We start from the raw sequence: 24,144 nt of genomic DNA, 5'->3' as shown, positions 1-24,144 counted from the left end.
CTTGTGGGGCGCCTGGGTGGCTCAGTCGGTTGGGCGACCGACTTTGGCTCCCGTCATGATCGCACGGTCTGTGAGTCTGTGAGTTTGAGCCCCGTGTCAGGCTCTGTGCTGACAGTTCAGAGCCTGGGGCCTGCTTTGAGTTCTGTGTCTCCCTCTCTCTCTGCACCTCCCCAACTCACACACTCTCTCTCTCTCTCTCTCAAAAATAAACATTAAAAAAAAATTTTTAAAGAAGAAAAGTCACACTTGCTTCCCTGTGATGAAACCGATCACAGGAGAAAGAGGGGCTTGAAGAGATGATGCATGATGTAGACCAGAGCCTGGTCGAGGAAAAACATGTTTTCCTTTTATTATAAAGGATAAAGACAGAAAAATTTTAAAGGGTACTCAGCTTTGATAATAGTACAGTATCAAGGTTAATTTCCTGACTCGGATAATTACATTGTGTTTAGGTCCGAAAGTGACCTTGCTTTTAGGAAACACATTGAAGAGACGTCATGTCTATAACCTACCTCAAATAGTTTAGGGGAACAAAACCCAGAAAAATAAAGAGAAGCCTAAGAAAGCAAATGAGATAAAATGTTTACATTTGGGCAATCTGAGCGAAGGATATATGGGAATTCTTTGTAGGTTTTTTTTCTTTGCAACTTTTACATAAATCTGAAACTGAATTACTCAAAATAAAAAAATATAAGGGCGGTATAAACGGCTGGATAGACAAACAGGGAGTTTAAGTGGCTGTTGCAGAAGGTCATATATGTTAGAAAGGGCCCTATAGCACCTGGTTAGATTCTGTGACAACCATTCACCTCTGGGAGAATTTACTGGAAAGAGTTGAAAACACCTTTTATGTTCTCTACCTACCTACCTAGGAGAGACGTAAGCTTTTACCTATAGAGGGCCTAGTTCAGTATGCATTTCCTAAGTATTTTTTGCGTTGAAAATAACTTTCTGTCTGGCCAAATGGATTCCTCGCTTGGCCAAATCCCAAGTAGGGTGTATTTCGGGTTACGGTTAATTTTTTCATGAACTTGGTGGAAATGGATTGGCCGCGAATGGTGTTTGGCTCAGGCAACAACCCCCCACGTACCATAAGGTGCTTCTAGCAAGCGTTCAAGCCACCATTAAATAGATGCAGTTGGGGGAAAATCAGGGCCTCCTTACACAAGTGTTTTGGCACTCAATTTCCTGGGCTCAGGTATTGAGCTAGAGGAAGCAGGGTGGTGTCTTGGAAAACAAAAACAAAAACAGAGTTGGAAGCTCAAAGTCCCGCGTTCTACTGCTGAGTTTCACTACTTACTAGGGGTGTCTCTTGGGATGTCACTCACTGTCTCTGAGCCTCAGTTTCTTCAGCTTTAAAAGAGGGATCCTTAGGGCACTGGGTGGCTTAGTCGGTTAAACTGCCAACTCTTGATTTCGGCTCGGGTCATGATCTCACGGTTGTGAGAGCAAGCCCCGTTTTGGGCTCCGTGCTGAACGCGGAGCCTGCTTGAGATTTGCTCTCTCCCTCTCTCTCTGCCCCTCCCCCACTTGTGCACGCATGCATGCTCTCTCTCTGTCTCTCCAAATAAATAAATAAACATCTTAGTTAAAAAACAGGGATAGTCATTCTGCTTTGCCCTATATGATTCTTGTTGTACAGTGCAACTGTATTCAGTCTTATTGCACGTGCGTTACTGAGGGCCAATTCCGAGGGCCAGGGACACAGCCTCTAATAGACATTTCTAGGGTTGGAACTTTGTGCAGGGAAGTACAAGTCTGAGGCGGACCGAGACACTTTGTGTCCTCTACCTAGAAATCCCGTTGAGTCCAGAAGTGGGTGCTTACAATGCCAAACATCATATAATATACCATTTAAATAAATAGTCTTGCTATTTCTGATTGGTGAAGTAAACCACAATGGTTACATGATTAGATTTGCCTCTTCTCATCAGTGTGTTTAATATCATGCGGACATAGCTTGAAGTGCTGTGCTGTGCCACACTAGTCAGTGCAACCAGGGGAGCCTCAAAGGTGGGACTTGTAAGAATTTATCTACATGCTTTCTTGTGCCTTCGACCCTAACGATTAACTTTCGGCTTACAGCGGTGAGTTACACTGGTTCTCAGCCTTGGTTGCACATTGGAGAGCCCCTGCAGATTCTGATTTAATTGGTCTGGAGTGCCTGAATAAAAGATGTTTAAAAGGTTCCCCACGTGGCCAAGTCTGAGAAGCCTCGTCCAAGAAGAAAGGGCCTCAATTCACATTCCATGTGGAGCTCCGAAGATTCTAGAATCAAAACAATGCACAGGGAAAGAGACCCACTGAATCCCATCCGCAACGAGCAGAAATCCTGGATTTCTGGGTGGGCATCTGTAAGTTTTAGATCTTAACTTTACATTAAGATTACATTAAATTTAAATTCAGATCTTAAATTTACAAAAAAAATAAAATAAATTACTCATTATGTAGAAATCAATATTAAGAGGGTGGAGGAAGCATTGCTTTTCGTACCTGACCTTTTATTACTATTTAATCCCTAGCCATATTCCTGGTGTCTCCCACATACAACCCTGAGAAGAACTTGGTGATCTTTGATGGCCTACCTGTGTCCCATCAGCATTGAGAACGCCCTTTTTACAGACTAGCAAGGGCCCCACAAGGCCAGAGCTGGTGTCCTGGATTGGCTTAACCGCTGAGAAGTAAAGGTAGGTCAGACAGGGGGGATCACTGGCTGTCGGGCTTACACTTTCAGGCACCGTCCATTTGTATGTGAAGGTTTCACCCGGCTTAACATGTGCCCCTGGTTTCAGAAATCCTGAGGAGGTAAATGAAAGTTACTCAAAGCCAGAGCCAACGACATTAAACTTGTTGGACTGGGTCTTCCAGCCCTGGGTCTCTCTCTGATGATGTATTTTGTAGAAGGACAGTTGTTCCCACGTGTGTATGCTACCAGGGAGACCACTGCCACAGTCTGATGTTTTATGAGAGAGAAGTTTGGATCAAAGGGTGATCTTCTTCAGAGATTACATTTAGTACCTTCATAGATGTTATTTCTTACTCAAATACTAGGTTTAGCAAATATTAAAAGAGTGACAGTTGCCTATTTCACAATTAAATGTAAATCTATAAAATATTATTGAGCGCCTTTGTATGTGGAATATATTAAAGTTGGCACTACGAGGATATCCCAGAAAGTTAAGCAAGAGACCTCACTTTAAAGAGTTGGAAATCTTGAGGTGCCTGGGTGGCTCAGTAGGTTAAGCGTCTGACTCTTGATTTCGGCTCAGGTCATTATCTCACAGCTTTGTGAGCTGGAGCTGCACCTAGGGCTCTGTGCTGACAGCAGGGAGCCTGCTTGGGATTCTGTCTCCCTCTCTCTCTCTGCCCCCCCCCCGCCTCTCTCTCTCAAAAATAAATAAACACTAAAAAAAGGAAATGCAAAAAAAAAATCTTTAAAAAAATAGAATTTGAAATCTAGAAGGTTGAACTAGAAAATAACCCCACATAATCATAAGATAGAGGAGGTAGGTGAATACTCAAGGTGACAAGGCTGATGAGTGACAGATCTGGGATTCAAACTCAGCACTGTCTGGTTCCCAAGACTTTGCACTCACCCTGCATACTATATTGCTAAATGAACACGTTGAGTCTCTCCAGCTAGACTGAGGTCAGAAACTCTCTGCATATTGTTCAGAGTTTTGCAAAAAGGTGCCCAATAAGTTTGCTAAGTTAAACAATAGAAAATATAGACATTTGGGCTATCACCGGTGTTCTTTCTGGGTGTGCACACATACACACACACACACACACACACACACACACACACACAGTGTTTGTGACCATTTGACCAAGGAAGTGCAGGTACAAGAGATGATGCTCCAGGTGGGGAGAGTGATGATGGGTCTGAGGAGGGGGAATTCTCCCTCCATTCCTTCCTTCTCTGTTCCCTCCCCATCACCTCACACCTGCTCTGGACTGGGCCTAGCCCCATCATTGGGCACAAAGAAGTATCCCAGAACTCATGATGTCTGTTGCCAGAATGGGGAAGGCTTCCAAAGATATCAGGAGTTTCCCAAGAGCAATATCATGGGTGGAAGATAGTTCCTGCAGCCCCTGGGCAGAAATTGCCTTTCTTATATGTAGAATCTCTATTACCTCCTCTATAATGAGGAGAGGCCATATATGATGGTAGGCATAAAAGACTGGTTTTAATAAATATTTGTCAACAGAGACAGAACAAAGACCATGTGTAAGATTTTGAAGACAACCAAACATTGGAAATCAGATTTTCTCCTCAGCCTTCACCCACAGAATCCCCCACAACCCGTGGCTAAAAATCTCTCCATCTCAGGGTAGTGGGAGTGACTGTGAACGTAGCCCACGTTGAGATTTATTACATTGCTGAAGGAGAAGGAAAAGCATCAACATCTCCTAAGTGCCTACTGCGGGGCAGACCCTGCCCTGAATTCTCTCCAGCTCGTCCTGAAGCCCTGTGAGGTGAGTGTCACTACCTGCCTCAGTAGGGGAGAAGAATAAAGTTCAGAAAGTTTAAATGATGGCACAAGCTCACAGGGCCGGTAAGGAAAGGGACCAGGACTTGAACCAAATCTACCCACTTCTAAGTCCTCTGTTTACTCATCTTCTTTCCTCCCAGAGGCCAGGCTGAGACTCACCATCTACGTTCGGGGCTGCATCAGAGGCCTTGTCATAGATGACGCCATGAGGCAAAATACTGTAGACTTTGTCGGCTTTGTTGGCAAAGGTCACTAACAGGGTATCACCCACCTCAGCCCTGATGACGGGGCCTGAAAAATATCAAGAGGAGGAGGGAGAAGAGGATGAAAAGAGGCAGAGAGAAGTGAATATAGGCAGGAGAGGAAGAGTCATTCCACGTAGACACATATGCCCCACTAAAGCATCTCCCCCCATTCAAAACATGACAGATGGTTTTATTCTACCAAGAATTCCAAGATGGGCTTCTGCCTCAGAGAGTCTCTTTCTTCGAGTAAAAGTTGCATCAACATACTCCATATACTGAGCCTTCCAATATTTTCCTCCAATTCTGTTGTCCCCTTGTGTGAAGTAGAGCTCGGAGTCACTGTGTAAAGAATAGGAACCTGGCTGAGAGCACATCTCTACATATGCACCAGATGCCTTCATTATGGAGCTCCCTTTGATTGTCCTTAGCTCGTCCACCCACCCAGATATCTCCCCAGGAAAGACGGAACCGTCTTCAACTAAGTTCCCAGGAATAATTAGCCAGCTTTGAAAGTCTCCGGGGGGCTGGATGGTGGTCAAGCTCATTCCTCTCTCAGCCACTGTACTTTCTTCCCCGGAGGTCCAGCAACCGAAGAAAGCACAGGTGAACTCCTTACTTACCGGCGTCGGAGTCCCAGAATGGTGTCCTACAAAGCAAAGAGCTAACTGGTTTCTTTGCAGAGTAAGTATCCCTCTATACCTCTTGCTGATGTCAGTATGAATAGTCTTGCATATAGTAAGCTCTTTCATACCTGGCATGATCAAGGAATGAAGTGTCTAGCTCATCAAATAGCTTTGTTGGTGGAGTTATCGTACGAACGACATACATGAAAAGCCAAATTCCAAATGTGAAATACAGTAACGTACATTCTGACTAGCACTGTCCTAGACACCTTATTTCTGCCAATGGTGCCTTCACTCTCGGAGTCACACAGGCTGACTTTGTCCTCTTTCTCTGCCTCATCGCCTTATCTTGTTCAGCCTTATTTTGTAGCCTTTTGCTGCTTCCTTCCTTTCTGTGCCCTTTTGGCATCTTTTCCTGTCCTTTCTTCCCACTGCTGCAACCCCAGTACCTGCCCTTGTCGCCTTGTGTTGGCAACATTACACGGAGCTCCGACTGTGCTCTTGGTACCCTCCCTCTTCCATTGGCTCACTCGGAGTTTCCCTTCAACATACACACTACTATAATATTAATCCCCAAGATGGTAATATTCACAGTCATTTACCTGCTCCAGCATCTTCACTCACATGCAAATGCCAATCAAATCAAGTTCAAAAGGATGATAGGCCCTATGCAGTTGAGATCCAGTTTACCCAGTTCTCTTCCTATGGCTCTATGCAAATATTCACTCCAGTCACTTTGATCTAACTAACCCCTGCATCTAAAATATCTCTCTTTCAGGGCGCCTGGGTGGCTCAGCCAGTTAAGCTTCTGACTTCGGCTCAGGTCATGATCTCACAGTTTGTGGGTTCGGGTCCCATGTCAGCCTCTGTGCTGACAGCTCAGAGCCTGCTTTGGATTCTGTGTCTCCCTCGCTCTCTCTGCCCCTCCCTTGCTCTCTCTCTCTCTCTCTCTCTATCAAAAATAAACATTAAAAATAAAATAAAATCTCTCTCTTTACTATTCACTTTCATGAATTCTGTTATTCTTTAGGACCCTGCTTAAGTTCCATTGACTCTGTGAAGGGTTCCCTGGCTATCTTAGTGCTCTCTGAATGCCCAGAGAACTCACTTGTCTGGACAACTCATCTTAATCTTATTTGTAACTTGCAAAGTTACTTCTCTTCTCCTGTGCATGCAGTTTCTTTCTGACCTGAGGGTGGGAACACTGTCTTAGGCACCTCTGTGCAACTCTCCCATAGCTTTTTATGTTGTGCTTTCATATATCACATTAAATATCAGTTAAATATAATTCAATATTTTATATTTTGTAAGGTGCTTCAGAATTCTGGAAGGCTTCTAAGACAGAATTCTTAGTGCTAATTCTCATTCTGTTTATGGAGAAATACTGGTCAAAAGAGAGTTTTGATATCGAACACGTTCATAAATGATTCACACAAATTCTTTAGGCTGGGGTCAGGTGCGTTGGTTTGGTGGAAGAATGAATGAATGAATGAATGAGTGAGTGAAATTTACAATGAAAGAAACAAAGGGTGTCTTATCAATCAGAAAGAAAATTTTAAAAACATTCCCTCGAACATAAAAGAGATCATAGGGTAATAAAAATCATTCCTGTATCATACCATATATTTTAAATGCTTTCACAGACACCATTACACAGAATTCTATAATAACAAGTCACAGGAGTCCACATCCACTTAATGAATTGTTAGATTCAATTTGAAAAATACTACATGCTCTGGGAGCGAAAATGATTACTAATGACTCAGGAGTCAGGGGAGACTTCACTTAGGAAGTGACATTAGAATTTGAAGAAAAAGTAACATTTTGCTGGATAGGTAGGACAAGTACATTCTGGGTAGAGAAGTCATAACCTATCAGGCTGTCCTTGAACCAAAAAGGATAACTTTCCTTGGCCAGTTCACCTCCAGTGAGAGAGGGTCCTGTCTTCTTCTCTCTTCAAAACTCTCTCTTCCATATGTGCAGAGGCCTTATTCTATTCTCTGTCAGCTTAGTACTTCTTATGGCACTTAGCATTGCAGTTTGCACACAGTAGGTGCTCAAGAAATGCTTCATGAATGAATGAATGAACCTAGTGCTTTGATTTAGCCAGCAAATCATGAAACAATAAATACTCTGCCAAGTCTCAGCAATATGTACATTACGAGGCTCAGGACTCCTTACATGGTGTCATGACGCCATCCATGCATATGTGCTCATAGGAGAAGGGCTGTGTATATAAATGAGGTCACAGGGAAAAGTCTAACAGGTGCCTCTCTTATGAGAGTCTTAGAAACGCCAGCAAAGAGAGCTTACCTGCCGGAGGCATTTAGGGGAAGACCACTGAATTTGTTATAGCCTTGAGGAGCATAATCCCAAAGAATTTTTTCAGCTGCTATAAAGTAGCGCCTCTGTTGACCCGTCATCCTGGGATGAGAAATACCACCTTTGCAGTTACCAACATTGTACTGCCCCAGCATGCCAGCTGCAGAACAGAGGAAAACCACAAGCCGGGGTATAAATGCTCACATAAGAAATCAGACAGGAAAAGACTGATAGTTTTGACTTCATAAACACTTAAAACTGTTGTACAGAAAATAGGACCTTAACAAAGTTAAAAGTAAAGGGTAAATGGTGGGCTGAGAGATATTTTAATGCATAGGATGACCGATCAATATGTAAATATATTTGACAAATGAGAAAGAAAAAAGTAAATATCCTAATGGAAAGTGGGCCAGGGACATCAACATATTATTCACAAAAATCTCTGTAAATACTATCTAACTATAAGCACATGAAAAAAAAGTTCAACCTGAATAGTAATCAAGTGTCACTCTTGCTCATTTATCAGATTGGTAAAGATTAGAAAAACTAATAATTCTCAGTGTTGGCAGATGAATGGGGGGAGGGGAATCTTCACACACTAAGGGTGAAGAATAAAAGAGAATTTGGCAATGCATGTCCGTCCATAGCTTTAAGAGAGAAATCACTTTTACCCAAGAATTCTAAGTCGAAGCGTTTTCCTAAAGATATGTCAGACAAAGGTGTAATATATCTATAAATTCCTGGTTTTTAGTATAGTTTATAAAAACGAAAAAGGGGGGATTCAAATGTTAAGCATTGGGGTATTGGTTAGGTAAATTGTAATCTCCCTTGAAAGGACACAGGGAGGATATACAATGATGAAGTAGGTCTATATTGACTGACATGGAAATATATTTCTGTTACATTAATAAGTAGGAAAAGTAAGATAAAAGACAGTGTTAATAGATTAATTTCATTTTATAAATAACATGCATTTATGTATAAAAGTCTAGAAAATAGGGAGAATATTCCTCAAAATGTGATACCGTTATCCTAAGACAGGATTACTGTTATTAAAAATTAAATGTATTTTCTGGAGCACCTGGGTGGCTCAGTCGGTTGAATGCTTGACTCTTGATTTCAGCTCAGGTCATGATCTCCTGGTTTGTGAGATGGAGGCTTGCCTCGGGCTCTGTGCAGACAGCACGGAGCCTCCTGCTTAGGATCTTCTCTCTCCTCTCTCTCTGCCCCTCCCCCACTGTTCTCTCTCTCCCTTTCTCTTTCTCTCTTTCTCCCTCTATCAAAATAAGTAAATAAACTTTTAAAAAATTAAATGTAGGGGCGCCTGGGTGGCTCAGTCGGTTGACCGTCCGACTTCAGCTCGGGTCATGATCTCAAAGTCTGTGAGTTCAAGCCCCGCGTTGGGCTCTGTGCTGACAGCTCGATGCCCGGAGCCTGTTTCAGATTCTGTGTCTCCCTCTCTCTGACCCTCCCCCGTTCATGCTCTGTCTCTCTCTGTCTCAAAAATAAATAAACGTTAAAAAAAATTTTTTTAATAAATAAAAAATAAAATAAAAAATTAAATGTATTTTCTAATTTTTTACAATAACTTTTTTTGAGGGTTTGGACAATTTAGAAAATATCATATTTCAGTAATGTACAAACACCAGCTTATGTCCACAACCACTGGCCAAGCTTAGTAATCTTATTAGTCTCAAATGGCTGCTAATACCTTGATTTTACAATTAGTTTCTCCCCAGATACAACATTTAAGAATAGGCATCTTGTGGTAAGAATTCTTAATATCTACCTTCTTAGGAAATTTCGAGTACAGTATTGACCATAGTCACCATGCTGTACATTAGCTCTCCAGAACTCATTCATCTTGCATAACTGAAACTTTGTACTCTTTGAGATCTTAAGTATTCCTAACACACACACACACACACACACACACACACACAGCTAACTATGCGTGGTCATGGATATATTAACTAGCTTGAGTATGGTGATCAGTTCACAATGTATGCATATATCAAAACATCAAGTTGCACATCTTAAATATATACCATTCCTATGTGTCAACTATACCTCAATGAAACTGAGAGGATATAAGAATAGCAATCTTGTCTTCATAATCTGTGTCTTCCCAGAACAGTATCTGGCACATACTAACTGATTAATTCTGTATTTGTTGAATTGAATTGAATTGGAATAATCCAGCTGACTAATGCTAAGATTAGCTGCTTGAGGCTGACAGCAGCAAGATAAGGTGGACGGGAACAAGAATATGTCCTCAAAGCCTGCCCTGGGAGTCTCATCCCTGTACCTGCTGGTGACTGTGTATAGTTCGTCAATAATTACACATTACTTCTTCTGTGTCTCTTCCATTGACACTTTTCTTTTCTATTCTGTTTTCACTATCTTAGGCCAGACCTTTTCTATGTCATAACTCTATTGTTACCATGCTTGTTAACTAACATCCAGGGGCGAGAATCTCTCCACCAAATCCTTTCTGTGCACAGGTACCATATTTATCTTCCTAAATTGCTGCACTGATTATGTCACTGATGTGCCAAGGGATCTGGAAGCACTCACTGTGGCCTTCCAGACACAGCCCTGCTTCCTTCAGTTTCCCATTCAAAGCTCCTCCCACTGGGCTCTGCCTCCGTGGGCTTCTCTCCTATCACTCCTCTGGCATAAGCCTGTGGTCCAGGTGAATAGAGACCGATTCTATGTGGTCCCAAGGGACCAAGACTAAGTCATTATCCAGGCATTAAAGTCAAAAAAATATTCTATCATGTACCTATGCTAGGATTTAGCAAGTATCATTGGATCCTGTCTCAGTATAAGGAAGAACATTCTAACAGAGTGGCCCAGAGATGAAATGGGCTGCTACGATTACTTAAAAGAGAAGTCCCAAAAGAAATTCAAGAATTTGAATTCAAGAATTGGATGGTGGATGGGTCCAGATTATCTATACACTTCTTTCCGATGGTAAGATGTTATCATTTGATGTAGAGTTGCTCATATAGAACATGTATTTTCCTGGTTCGTGTTGCTTCCTCTACTTGGAAAGCCTTCCTCCCCTTCTTCATCTGTTCAATTCCTGCCCATATTTCAAGACTCAGACTAGAAGCCAACTCCTCAGGAAGTCTCTCTGATTGTTCCAGAGAATTGACTGTTGTGCACAAAGAACCTTTATTTTTCTCCCTCAAAAATTTTTTCATTTTGTAAATGTCTAAGTCTAGCTACTAGACTGTAGGCTCCTTGAAAGTCTTACCATTTCTTGCATTCACCTCCCATCTGTCTCCCAGAGAGGTGATCACTAAATACCTGGTGACAGGATGGCAAATAAATGAGCACGTGCATTCCTATGTATTCAATATTGAATTAGATGTAATACAAGAATCTATCTAGCAGCAGGCACTGAGTGAACACCATTGACTGCGTGGTGCAGTTGTACAACTCTCAGCATCTACACGCTGGTCCTTGTCCTTTTTACCTTGCAGGTGATCACTAACTTGGCAGGTTATCATCCACTTCCCAGGATTCTCGACTATCATTTCCGTTGTCAGGAAAGTGGCTGGGAACAGGTTGACGACATCAGTCCGATGCCCTCTGCTGACGAAGGTGTTACCATAAAAATAGATGGAATGGATGTCGATCTCATTCCCCATCCCGAATAGGTGCCAGGACACCGATTCACCAACACACATATCAGGCTCCGGGAAGTTTCCAAAGAGGTATCCATTGAGGGCTGAAACACAGAAGCACACTGGTGGGAGAGACTCCCCTGTAGAGGCGAGCAGGGCCAGAAACAATGGTAACACATGCGCCAGCACAGCTGAAGAGTTAGCACTGGTCATCGGTTGCAAGGTTTTTGTGCAGAAAAGCGCGGCTCCTTTCACATAGTCCCAGAAAGGAATGAAAGGTATTAGGTTTTTCAAGAGAAAAGCACTCAGCAAAAGTGGAGATGAGCACACGTGGAAACAGCCTTGGAGCTGCTATGTGAACACAGCACCCAGGTCAGGAGTAAACGGAACGCTGCTCAGACTTCCAGGATGGCTCCGCCATCTCTTGCCGAGATCCTTCCTTTTCATACCTGACTTCCCTACAGGGCTCTGTTTCCTGAAACTCTGTCTTACTCATTTCACAGCTGTCAGGACCTGGCAGAAAAGCTGGCACCTAGTAGCTACTTAACTTGAGTAACCAAAGCTTGCAACAAGAAGGAAAAGAAAAGGAGCTGACTAGAAGGGACCTATAAGACATGTTACTTTAAAGTTTTGTTACTTTAAAATGAGGGAGAAAAGCCAGTGTTTTTACTAGGTCTTGCTGGGGCAGAATCTTACTGGTTGAGCTGACACTGGAAGTCCAAGATCCACTCTTTCAAATCATCTGAATGGCAGCAAGGACTTGACCAAGAGCGGAAGAAAACTTGATTCAGGGTTTTAAGGAGTCATAACATCACTTCTTCTTCTTCTTCTTCTTTTTTTTTTGAGGAATTTTTTATTTTTTAAGGGTTTATTCATTTATTCTGAGAGAAAGAGAGTGAGGGAGAGAGAGAGAGAGCAAGCAGGGGAGGGGCAGAGAGAGAGAACCCCATGAACTGTGAGATCATGACCTGAGTCACAATCAAGAGTCAGACGCTCAACCGACTGAGCCACCCAGGCGTCCCTCACAACATCACTTCCTAAATTCAAACTGAGTTAAGAAGCAGCTGTTACTAAGATAATGATGATTAAGGCAGCACAATTGATTCTGAATAATTTTTGTAAATTTAAATAAATGTTTCAATAAATCTTATATTGGTTAAGCATTTTGTTGTTGTTTTTAAAATTTTTCTGTTTTCTATCATTGGGTCTCCTTTACCAGCTCGAAGAAGGATTGTTTGTTTACAAACACCTACTTCTGCACACAGGACGGATTTTATTTTAAATATAGTCTGTATTTGCTTATGTGGTTCATTCTCTTTTGTTGGACATTTTCATCTGAAAGAGTAAGAATTATGTGGACAGCTGAGTCGTAAACCATCACGGTTAGTAGTTTTCAGCAAGATTTGAGATCATCGCTACCATTTTGTAAGGAATAGGGGTACAAGTCGACTGGACACAGCAATGATTTGACAGTTGTTTTTTTTTTTTTCAACGTTTATTTATTTTTGGGACAGAGAGAGACAGAGCATGAACGGGAGAGGGGCAGAGAGAGAGGGAGACACAGAATCGGAAACAGGCTCCAGGCTCTGAGCCATCAGCCCAGAGCCCGACACGGGGCTCGAACTCCCGGACCGCGAGATCGTGACCTGGCTGAAGTCGGACGCTTAACCGACTGCGCCACCCAGGCGCCCCTAATGATTTGAATTTAAGTCTTTGTTTATTCCACCCTTCGTTTCTTTCGCTGCCTCCCTCCCTTCTCTCCATTACTTCTTCCTTCCTAAAATATTTGCCCAACATCCCCATCACGCAAGGTGGCTGAAATACCACTAGGAAGAAAAGAGAGGGTGCCTGATGCAGTGGGAACAGTCAGAATAGGGACACTCACACTTCTGCACACTTTGGAATCAAACACAACCAAACTAAAATTGATTTGCTATGGGACTTCTCTCTCAGGTTCTGTCAGGCAGCTCTGGCACTAATCACCACTTTGACCTCAGGCAAGTCATTAATGGTCCCTTGACCTCAGTTTCTTCATCTGTAAAATGGGGGAGGTCAGATGGTCTTCAGTTCCTTCCCTCTCTCCTATGATTTTATGACTACATTGATGCTGCCTTGGTTAGGATGACTCTGGGAGACAGACAAGCAAATATGGAGGAAATTTATCAATGAATGACATGGAGACTTTGTTTACATTGAAGATGTTCTTTCTGTTCACTAGAACTCTCTGGGAAAACAGTAGAATGAGGCTACTTAATAATCCTCACGTCCTAAAATTCTGTATTAAGCCACTGCTCTGCAAAACAGAAATGGGTACGTGTTCTTTCTCAGTGGACAGGGTAACTATAGAAATTCATTATTTTCAACAAATACAGGGTCTGGCACATCATGAATGCTCCATAGAGGTTGACTGAAAGGATGTCTGGGAAACATAACAGATTCAGCAGTGTGTATTTAAACAGAGCATATAGCATAGTTCTTGAACTTGACAGCCACTCAGAAAATGTTTACTGGATAAATGCAAAAGGTTTCAAACCACAGGATTGTTATATGATGATGATTCATTCTCCTTTCTCCCATCAGTATAAACCCATCCATCCTCTCTAGGCTCACCTCCTGATTCTTTCCTAATTAGAACATTAATCCTTCCATTTTCTATATCATAGCTTTGTCATACCCAATTTAGCTTATAACTATCGCTTTCTCCCTTCTCAGATTGTTTTAGGATCTGACATGTATTGTGTTTCATATCACTTTCTAATCACTCTTATCCCTGAGCTATAAATCCTAGAAAACCAGGTTAGACACTTCTGTGTTTTTGCATCCCTCATAGTATCAGATACACAAAAGGCATTTGGTACATATGTGACAACACGGGAAATACTCACCATGCATTTTGTTACTTCTTCGGAAAACAGCATCTTTTTTGTCAACTGAATCGGGGTCAGTGCAGAAATGTCTGATATTTTCATCAAGGTACCAGCTTTGGTTCTCATCCACCAGAGTAAACATTATAATGAACTCTCGGTCCACATCTGTCCTTGTTCCTGAATATTTATTCAGGATACCTATCGGGGACGTTTAAAAGAGTAGAGAAAAAAGTTCAAAGTGGATTAGATCAAGTTGAGTTTTGTTTCTTGCCAATGGTACCAGGTAAGTGTAAAGGTTCATCAAGATTTACATGTACAGGAGTAACCACAACATGAAAGCAGGCAAAGGATTTTAATAGAAATGACAGAGCTGAAGAGAAAAGTCATAAAACAGAAGTCTTCACAACCAGAGACTTGAAAATCTTGCTCCTAAAGGGAGTCAGCTTTACTGACAGCAATAGGGAACAAAATCACAAAATGATCAAGCAGTTGAAATAACAAAACAAAAGCCCCCATGGTCATTGGGCTACATTTTTTCACCTGCCTATGTGTGGTGTCAGGGTGGCCTGAATGGCTCTCAATAGGGAATGTCCCTGTTGTTTGAAAAAGAAAAGCATGCAAGTTTCAGAATGCTATGATGCTTGAAGTCTGCATTATTGCCCCTGCTGTGGCATCGGATTGACCTTCTATGTTAGAAGAATTTCCCGAATCCTACAGAAAGCTTGGAAGAAAAGGCACATTCCATACGCAGCAAGGCAGGTGGGCAAAACAAGACCTGAAATTTAGATACACTTTTCAACACCTCTGGGAATAGGCTTCTGTGTGTGTGTGTGTGTGTGTGTGTGTGTGTGTGTGTGTGTGTTGGAGGGGGCTCTCTTTACCTTCCTTGCACACTAGCAGTGGGCCAATTAACCCAGAGCAGATGTCCTTAGGAGCGTCGATGTGCGAATGGTACACCCAGGTCAGGCAGTTGGCATCCGCTGGAGCAGGGGCATATTCTTCTCTCACTGGCCAGACATAGGTGTAGTTTTTGCCAGGAGGAACCATATCATCATCCTTATTCCTTCCAGATGTTCCATCTGGGTATAGAGCTCCTTCCAAGAAAAGATAAAACGTACTTAAAATACAGAGATCACATGCTATAGTGGACGGGGCCAGAGCTTTGGAATCAAACACATATGAATTAAAATGTATTTCCTGTGGGATTGAGGCAAGTTACTTAAATTCTCAGTGCCTTGGTTTCCTATCAGGAAAGCTAGAATGGGGATATCGACCCCATAGGAATGTGAAAACTAGATGACACAATGTACACAAAGCAACAAAACAAAACCAGATGCTCAATAAATGTTCATAAGGACCCCTTCTGATGGTCCTCTTGTACCAATCAGGAAGATCTGAATCCACTCCATTTAACATCACCGCAAGAAGGAAAGGAGAAAGGGCAGAAGAAATAATGAAATTCTTGGGCACTTATTACTGATTCAGCACTTGTTTGGGGTCTCATAAAAGATAGGAAGGAAGAGTAAGACATTCATCTTTCCTCCAGAGAGCCTACGGTTCTGTTTAGCAGACCAGAATAGGAATCGTTATCATATAGGACAACTGGAGAGTAAAATAGAGTGATGTGTTGAATGCAATTTTGGGCTCAGCTAGGTGGGGGTGGGGGTCTACCACAGAGCGGGTAGGGGCAAATGGGCATGGCATTCCCTTCCTCTGTTATATAAACTAAGATGGCACAAGATTTTTCAATGAAGGCAAGTCCACTGCTAAAACTAGTTTGATAACCACCTGGATAGCAGGTAGGGGCCTGGAAGGACGGGGAAGAACTGGACGGCACTGAGAAGAAGGCTGGAAGGTGAAGGGCCCAGACGGACATGGGTGTGGACACACTCCAAGTTCATTCTTCATTCTTTCATTTGTTCACCAATTCATTCAACAAACTTGCAATCCTGAACTCGCTGGACTAGGTCAGTTTTCTAAAATGCATTCACATAAAGAGAAGGGCGGAATAGCCAGTGATTAAGTTCACAGCCATTGAAGCTAGACTGCCTGAAAACAAATCTTATCTCTCTCACTTCTTAGCTGTGATTTAGGCAATTTCCTTCTCTTCTATGAATCTTAGCTTCTTATTTGTAAGAGGATGATAATTCTCCTTATGGCATAGAGTTGTTGAGGCCTACATGACATATGATCTACAAAACATTTATCACAGCCCCTCATATATAGTAAGCGTTCAGTAAATATCAGCTATTATTTATTCATAGCACTTGCCCATGTTTTTAATTATACATGGATAATATTGTGTCTGTAATGTTTGATAGATACTTGTCTCTCATGTTAGACTGTAATTTCCATGCAAACCAAGTTTATTTATGCTCATAATTTTATATGCAAGATGTACCTCAGTGCTTGGTATAGTGGGTGCTCAGTGTCAAACGTCTGTTGAATGAAATAATGAATGAGTGGCATGAGTATACACCATACACCAAAGCCCTGTGAACAAAATGCATGGCTTGGAAGCTTCTGAATTTACTGAGGGTCAGTAGCTGGGGGAGGGTGGGAGGGTTGTGGACTTGTCTAGAAACTTCAACTGAGAGCACCCATTTTGCTTTGATTATATGATACAAATCAATATCAGTAGAAATTTTTCCAGAGATTCGTATATTCACAATTTATTTAACGTGCTTTCTTTTTGCTTATTATCACTGGGAGGTGTTGATGGCTATTATTGAAAGGAGGGGCTAGAGTCCCCAAGCAAATCCTTGGTGTCGGCACTCAAGATGAGGAAGATCATTTGGGATGCAAAATAAACCATGAATATAAAGTAAAAAGTGATTTGGGAGGGGGTAGCTTATTAAGTTGTTCTGAAGGTTATCCCCAGGAAGGGATTTTGATTTAGCAAAGGTTTTGAGCAGTGGTAACATTAACAATATAAGAGTATTTTTAAAACATTCATTTGGTTTTATGCATTTGAGACTGTGTGAGTTTTTAGAAATTATTATATACAAGTTTTCACCCATCAGATTTGAGAATATTGAGGACTGGTGAAGTTGTAGGAGTTAACAGACCAGCTCATAAACAAATGGTGGAAGTGTAAATGTGCAATTTTTTGGAGGACAACTTGCCAGTTCCCATAGAAAGAAAGAAAGAAGGAGAGAAAGAGAGACAGAGAGCAAGAGAAAGAAAGAAAGAAAGAAAGAAAGAAAGAAAGAAAGAAAGAGGAAGGAAGGAAGGAAGGAAGGAAGGAAGGAAGGAAGGAAGGAAAGCAGAAAGGAAGGAAAGAAGGAATATGAGTATAACCAGCAATTTACTTTTAGGAATTTACCCCTGAAATATCCTTGAAAATGTTTTTGAAAATACACTGGAATAGGGGTGCCTGGGTGGCTCAATTCGTTAAGCATCTGACTTCGGCTCAGGTCATGATCTCTTGGTTTGTGAGCTCAAGCCCTACGTTGGGCTCTGTGCTGACAGCTCAGAGCCTGGAGCCTGCTTTGGATTCTGTGTCTCCCTCTCTGTCTGCCCCTCCCTTGCTCACGCTCTGTCTCTCTCTTAAAAATAAATGAACATTAAAAAACAAATAAAACTCACTGGAATATATTGTACACTGGAACTGGAATATTCATTGGGGAATGTGCAGGTATCAACCCCAAACGGAAAGCAACCTAAGTAATCGTCAATACCAAACTGGTCCATTCACACAATGGAATATTGCACAAGTGCTAAAAGGAGGTCTTTCTATGTGTGATGATATGAGAAACTCTCCAAGATGAAGTGAAAAATGAAAAACAGGAAATACATAGCAGCCTGATAGCATAATCTCTTTTGTACAAATAAACACAAAACCACACACATACACACATAACCACACACACACACACACAAATATATATATATAGAAAATTTTCTAAGATAAATTTATAAGACATTTTAATTTTTTTAATTAAAAGAAATTTTTTTACATTTATTTATTTTTGAGAGACAGAGAGAGACAGAGCACAAGCTGGGGTGGTGGGGGGGGGGTGGGCAGAGAGAGAATGAGACATGGAATCTAAAGCAGGCTCCAGGCTCTGAGCTGTCAGCACAGAGCCCAATGCCGGCCTCAAACTCACAAACCGTGAGATCATGACCTGAGCCCAAGTCAGACATTTAACCAACTGAGCCACCCAGGTGCCCCATAAGACATTTTTTAAAGCGATCATTTTTCAGGTAAGAGACAAGTAGGAGGAATTTTTACTTTTCATACTTCTCTGCACTCTTAAAATTTTCTAACCATGTTCACATACTACTTTTTGTTTAATTTTTTATTTTGAACTCATTTTAGTGGATATGTAGGAAATCAGAATGTAAGATATTTTCCCCTTCTTTATTCTTCTCTGAATTAAAAAGATAAAAATAAAATTTGTTTGCAAATGGTCCTGATATTTAACTATATTCATATGGAGATCAAGAAAGCACTAGTTAATTCTATTATTAAGTGAGATAATGCATGTAAGAACTCTAGCATAGGCATTGGCATATTAGTAATTGCTTAATCAATGTTAGTCCCACCTACCTACTTCTTCTGAGTTCATTCTCTACCTCTCCCCAGATGAATATCTTGGAAGCAACAAGTGTGTATTTACTCATTTTTACAGCCCCAGTATCCAGCACTGGGTCTAGTTCACAGTAAACACTAAGTTGAACTGAGCAGGGACTTCAAGACTACCAGGCTTGCAGGGCGCCTGGGTGGCTCAATCAGTTAAATGTCTGACTTTTGATTTTGGCTCAGGTTATGATTTCACAGTTCATGAGTTGGAGCTCCACATCAAGTTCCATGATGACAACAAAAAAGTCTGCTTGGGATCCTCTCTTTACCTCTCTCTCTCTCTGCTCTTCTGTCTTTCTCTCTGTCTCAAAAAAAATAATAAATAAACTTAAAGAAAAAAAAAAAAAAAGACTAGGAGGCGTGCAACTATAGCCAAGAGAAAAATTCATTAGAAGAGAGTGAGATCCTCTCCCCCAAAAGTAATCATAAAGTTGAAAGAAATGGAGAAAAATGACCATTTCAGTGCTCTGGAAATCAAATCAAGGCACCCAGCAATGTTTTCACTTGAAAAATTGTTGCACATGTTTATACACATACTCCTGGCTGACTCTAATGCTATGTGCTCGTAAAGAGGAGAAGCAAAGAGCCCAGCAAAAACTAAAATCCAAGGCAGACAAAAACCATCACAACTTTGAATGGGTTTTCTATCCACCCACAATTTCAACGGCAGAGAACTAAAGATTTACTGATGCTTAACCACAACCTGTGTCCAATAACTTTCTGACTTCAAAGCTAAGCAGATGTAGAGGTGACCCTTAGCAACCAGCCCTAAAAATAAATACAAGAAAAAAGAAAGAGCAGAAACCTTGGTGGCCTCACGCTATAGGGAAGACAGATACCACAGATTTAGTCCAGATAAGTTACTCAATAATAAAGCAAACAAACAGGAAAAACAACCTTGGATGAGGGAGGGATCCCAATCCAGAGTTGCTTCAATATATTCTCAAAAAATTCCAGTTTTCAATAGCAACAACAAAATAAAAGAAACAAGAAAGTGTGACCCATTCTCAGGGGAAAAAAGCAGCCAATAGAAACTATCTCTAAGTGACTCTAGATGTTAAATTTAGCAGATAAGGACTTTAAGGAAGCTATTATAAAAATGTTCAAGCAATTAAAAGAAACTATGTTTAAATAATTAAATAAAAGTAGGACAAAATGATTCAACAAATGGAAAACATCCTCAAGGAGATAGAAAATTGAAAAGTACAATAAATGATATAAAACATTTACTAGAGGGGCTCAACAACAGATTCAAGATGGCAAAAGAATCAATGAACTGGAAGACAGATCAACAGAATTATCCTGTCTGAAAAAGAGGAGGAGGGAAAGATTGAAGAAAATAAACAGAACCTCAGAGGCCTGTGGATCAACACCAAGTGTATTAACATATGCATAGTAGTAGTCCACCAAAGGAGAAAAGACAGAAAAGAGGACAGGAAAAAAACAAAACAGAACAAAAATAAAACAAAACAACAAAAAACAAAAAACAAACAAACAAACAAAAACCTGTTCTTAAGAAATAACGGCCTTAAGTTTTTCAAATTTGATGAAAAATATTCATCTACACATCAAAGAAGCATAATGAACCACAAGTAGAATAAATACAAAGAATCCATACACAGACACATTGTTGTCAAATTGTTAGGGAAAAAAGGCAAAGATGAAACGTTAAAAACAAGAGAAAAATGACTCATCACATACAGGGGAGCATCAACATGATTAACAGTTGACTTCCCACCTGAATATTGGGAGATGAGAAGACAGTGGGAAGACAAACTCAAAGTGTTGGGGTGAGGGGGTGGGAAATGCCCGCTGAGAATACCCTATCCAGCAAACTATCCCTTTAAAAAAAGGAAGGGAAAGTAAAGATGTTCTAGATAAACAAAGACTGAGTTTGTTGCTAGAAGACCTGTCTATCATTTGCTAGAATCTTCAGGACAATACTTAATAATGGTGGTGAGAGCAGACATTCTCACCTTGTTCACAATCTTATGAAGAAGGCATTCAGTATCCCTTCCATTAACCATGATCTTACCAGTGGGTTTTTCTTAGATAACCTTTAACAGGATGAGGAAGTTCCTATCTGTTTCTAGTCGGAAGTTTTTAATTGTAAGTACTAGATTTTGTTAAATGCCTTTCTGCACCTTTTGAGATGATCATATGGTTTTTGTCCTTTATTCTATTAATATGTTGTATTACACTCATTTATTTTTTAGTATTAAACCAACCTTGCAATCACAGGATAAATTCCATTTGGCCATGGTGTATAATTCTCTTTATATGTTGTTGATGTCAGTTTGCTAAAATTTTTTAAAGAATTTTTGTGTCTACATTCATGAGGAATATTGGTCTGTAGTTTTCTTGTGATGTATGTATCTGGCTTTAGCATCAAGATAATGTTTGCCTCATAGGATGAATTTGGAAGTATTCTTCTGTTTCCTGAAAGATTTTGTAAAGGATTCTCATTATCACTACTATTACAGTATTTGATGGAATTTAGAAATGAAACCATCTGAGCCTGGGTTTTTCTTTGAGGGAAGATTTTTAATTGCTAATTCCATTTCTTTACATTTTGTAGGTCTGCTCAAATTTTTAATTTATTCTTAAGTCAGTTTGGGTAAATTTTGTCTTTCTAGGAAGTTGTCAGTTTTATCTAAGTTGTCTAATATTTTGCCATTAGATTGTTTATAATCCTCCTTTACAATCCTTTTAATTTTTGTAAGGTTACAGTGATGTCCTATCTTTCACTCCTGATTTTGGTAATTTGTGCTCTCTTCATCAGGCTAGATAAAGTTTTCTCAATTTTATTAATCTTTTTCAAGGAACCAACTTCTGGCTTAATGTATTTTATATTATTTTTCTGTTTTTTTTTCTTCCATGAATTTCTGCTCCAATCCTTATTATTCCCTTCTTTCTGCTGGCTTTAGGTTTTGTTTCCTCTTCCTTTTCTAGCTTCTTAAGGTGGAAGCTTATGTTATTGGTTTGAGACTTTTCTTTTCTCTTGACATAAGTGATTAAATCCCTAAATTTCCTTTTCAATACTTCTTTAGCTGTATACCATAAATTTTGGTAGGGTTTATCTCCATTTTTATTCATTTCAAAATATTTTACAATCCATCTTGTGATTTATTCTTTGACCTATGGATTATTTAGAAGTATACTGTTTATTTCCAAATATTTGTAAGAATTTGCAAAATTTCTTTTATTGATTGTATCAAATTTAATTCCATCGGAGAATATACTTTGCCTTCTATCATTTCTTTAAAACTTATTTAGGGGCGCCTGGGTGGCGCAGTCGGTTAAGCGTCCGACTTCAGCCAGGTCACGATCTCGCGGTCCGTGAGTTCGAGCCCCGCGTCGGGCTCTGGGCTGATGGCTCAGAGCCTGGAGCCTGTTTCCGATTCTGTGTCTCCCTCTCTCTCTGCCCCTCCCCTGTTCATGCTCTGTCTCTCTCTGTCCCAAAAATAAATAAAACGTTGAAAAAAAAAAACTTATTTAGATTTCTTTTAAGTCTATCGTCTACCCTGAGGAGCGTTTCATATGCTCTTGTGAAGATGTATTCTTTAGTCAGTGGATGAGATGTTCTATAGATGTCCATTAGGTCAAGGTGGTTGATAGTGTTGTTGAAGTCTTCTATATCAGGGGGAACAGATGGAGATGGGGAGAGAGGAGACGGGAAAAGACAAATGAACACGTGTGATCATTGTCTCTTAGATCCCTTTAACTGAAATGGACAGTTCCCTTATTTATGGAATACAGACAAGACACCAATGATTGGATTTACCTTCTGAATCTTTGTTGTAGAAAACGCCGTGCGGATGCAAAGAGTATGGTCGGGAAGCAAAGTTCTTTAAATGAATGACAATCACATCACCCACTTCAGCCCTCAAGATAGGGCCCAGGAATCCAAGCCAGGGAGGTTTCGGGATCTCCGTGGAATAGGTCTCATCTGTGTAATGTCTATAGACAGCCTTTTTGTAAAGACTACCTATCCTGTTGGGCCCTCTTTCGAGAAATAAGGTTGCAAGTCTAAAAATAAGAAAAAAATATTTTATAATTAACATTAAAAGAGAAATCCTAATAGCTTATTTTAACAGTTCATAAAGTACTTGAGTGTATGATTTCTTATATGGTGTTGGACACAACCCTCTAAACTCTGTAGAGATGGCGAGATTATCTTTCAGTTACTTTTGAGGAAACTGAGGCTAAGAGAGTAAGTGACAAGCCAAAAGACACAAATAATATTCACAACCAAACTAAACCAAAATGCTCTAAAATCACGCTGTCCATTTGCCCCTTTGGGTTCAACACGTTCCCCTTCAATTTTCTTTTAACAAACACTAAGTAGGTATTGACCATGTTCCCAGCACCTTGCTGTGTGCTATGGAGGGATACAAAAGAGCGTATGACCTAATGGAAAAATTGGGTAGCGACATACAGCAGTATGTGATTAAGTACCAATTGAGTTGATGGAGTCACACCAGGTCTGAGAGTCTCAGTATTGACTAATGGATTCGTTTGCTTCATTAAGTTTGGGGAAAGCACTATAGATCAAAAAGCCAAAGACACAAGATATTTTCAGGGTTCCGTCCTCAATTCCTCAAAGAGATTACCCAGTGTTTGTAACCAGTGACTCAGATACGAAGCTCCCAAGCAGCTCCTACCACAAAGCTGTCCAGCAGTCTCAGGTATGAATGGTAGCTTTGCCCACCCCGCAGGCTCTTCAGGATGATGGAGCCAGCTGTCAGCGTGTCAAGCAGCCAGGCATCCAGCCCACCATGGAGCAGCAGATAGGGGTGTAGGTAGATGGAGGAGAGGGTGTCTGGGTCAAGCAGGGGACAGGGATCCAGTGGCTCAAGTCAAAGCAGGAGCAGTGTTCTTTGGTACCTCCAGCCCAGCTTTCTTCCCCGGCCTCATTTCCTCATTGCCTACCTCCCCTGACCTCACACTTCTGCCAGGCCTCACGTCCAGCCTCCTCAAAATGCACTGTATCCTTTCCAGCATTCCAAGACTTGCACACATTCTTTCCCCGCGTCTGGATGTTATTCCCTACTCTCTACCTGTCAAGCACCCTTCCAAATCAATTGAAACTCTTCCTCCTTTCCCCTTCTGGACATGCACAGTGCTCTGTTCATGCACGAATCACACACTTGCCAAAAACGTGTCACAGTAAGATACGTACATCTCTGGTTTGTGAGCTAATTGAAGACAAAAATCCATCAAATACCTTTTTTTATTGTAATGCTTAGTAATTGCCTAAGAAGCGTTGGTGCTTTAGTGGCTTTGGAATAAAGAAAAAGAAAAGCCTTGAATTTGCCCCCAGATTGGCAGATTAAAACTGGGATAATTTTGCAAACTACATTTGCAGAAA

The 24,144-nt window shown here is 40.9% G+C and overlaps 1 protein-coding gene across 2 annotated transcripts in view; it reads right to left on the bottom strand.

Moving 5' to 3' along the window:
* Nucleotides 1–24,144, bottom strand: part of HEPHL1 (hephaestin like 1) — a 93,469-nt gene that overhangs the window by 55,341 nt on the left and 13,984 nt on the right. For both annotated transcript variants that reach the window (XR_005794790.1, XM_040489632.1), the window contains exons 2-9: nt 22,558–22,802; nt 15,070–15,282; nt 14,207–14,386; nt 11,171–11,425; nt 7,678–7,846; nt 4,941–5,080; nt 4,656–4,787; nt 2,586–2,797 (exon numbers count right to left, since the gene is read on the bottom strand). Coding sequence is in view for 1 of the 2 variants with exons in the window: in XM_040489632.1 (XP_040345566.1) it covers nt 2,586–2,797; nt 4,656–4,787; nt 4,941–5,080; nt 7,678–7,846; nt 11,171–11,425; nt 14,207–14,386; nt 15,070–15,282; nt 22,558–22,802 (1,546 nt within the window). In the remaining variant the exon portion in view is untranslated. The remainder of the gene's footprint in view (nt 1–2,585; nt 2,798–4,655; nt 4,788–4,940; nt 5,081–7,677; nt 7,847–11,170; nt 11,426–14,206; nt 14,387–15,069; nt 15,283–22,557; nt 22,803–24,144) is intronic.

The sequence above is a fragment of the Herpailurus yagouaroundi genome, unplaced genomic scaffold (genome assembly GCF_014898765.1).
Source record: "Herpailurus yagouaroundi ecotype Mexico unplaced genomic scaffold, PumYag 180, whole genome shotgun sequence".
NCBI classification, from domain to species: Eukaryota; Metazoa; Chordata; class Mammalia; order Carnivora; family Felidae; genus Herpailurus; species Herpailurus yagouaroundi.
Note: the sequence above shows the minus strand (reverse complement) of the source record. Positions and strands in the feature narration are given on the sequence as shown.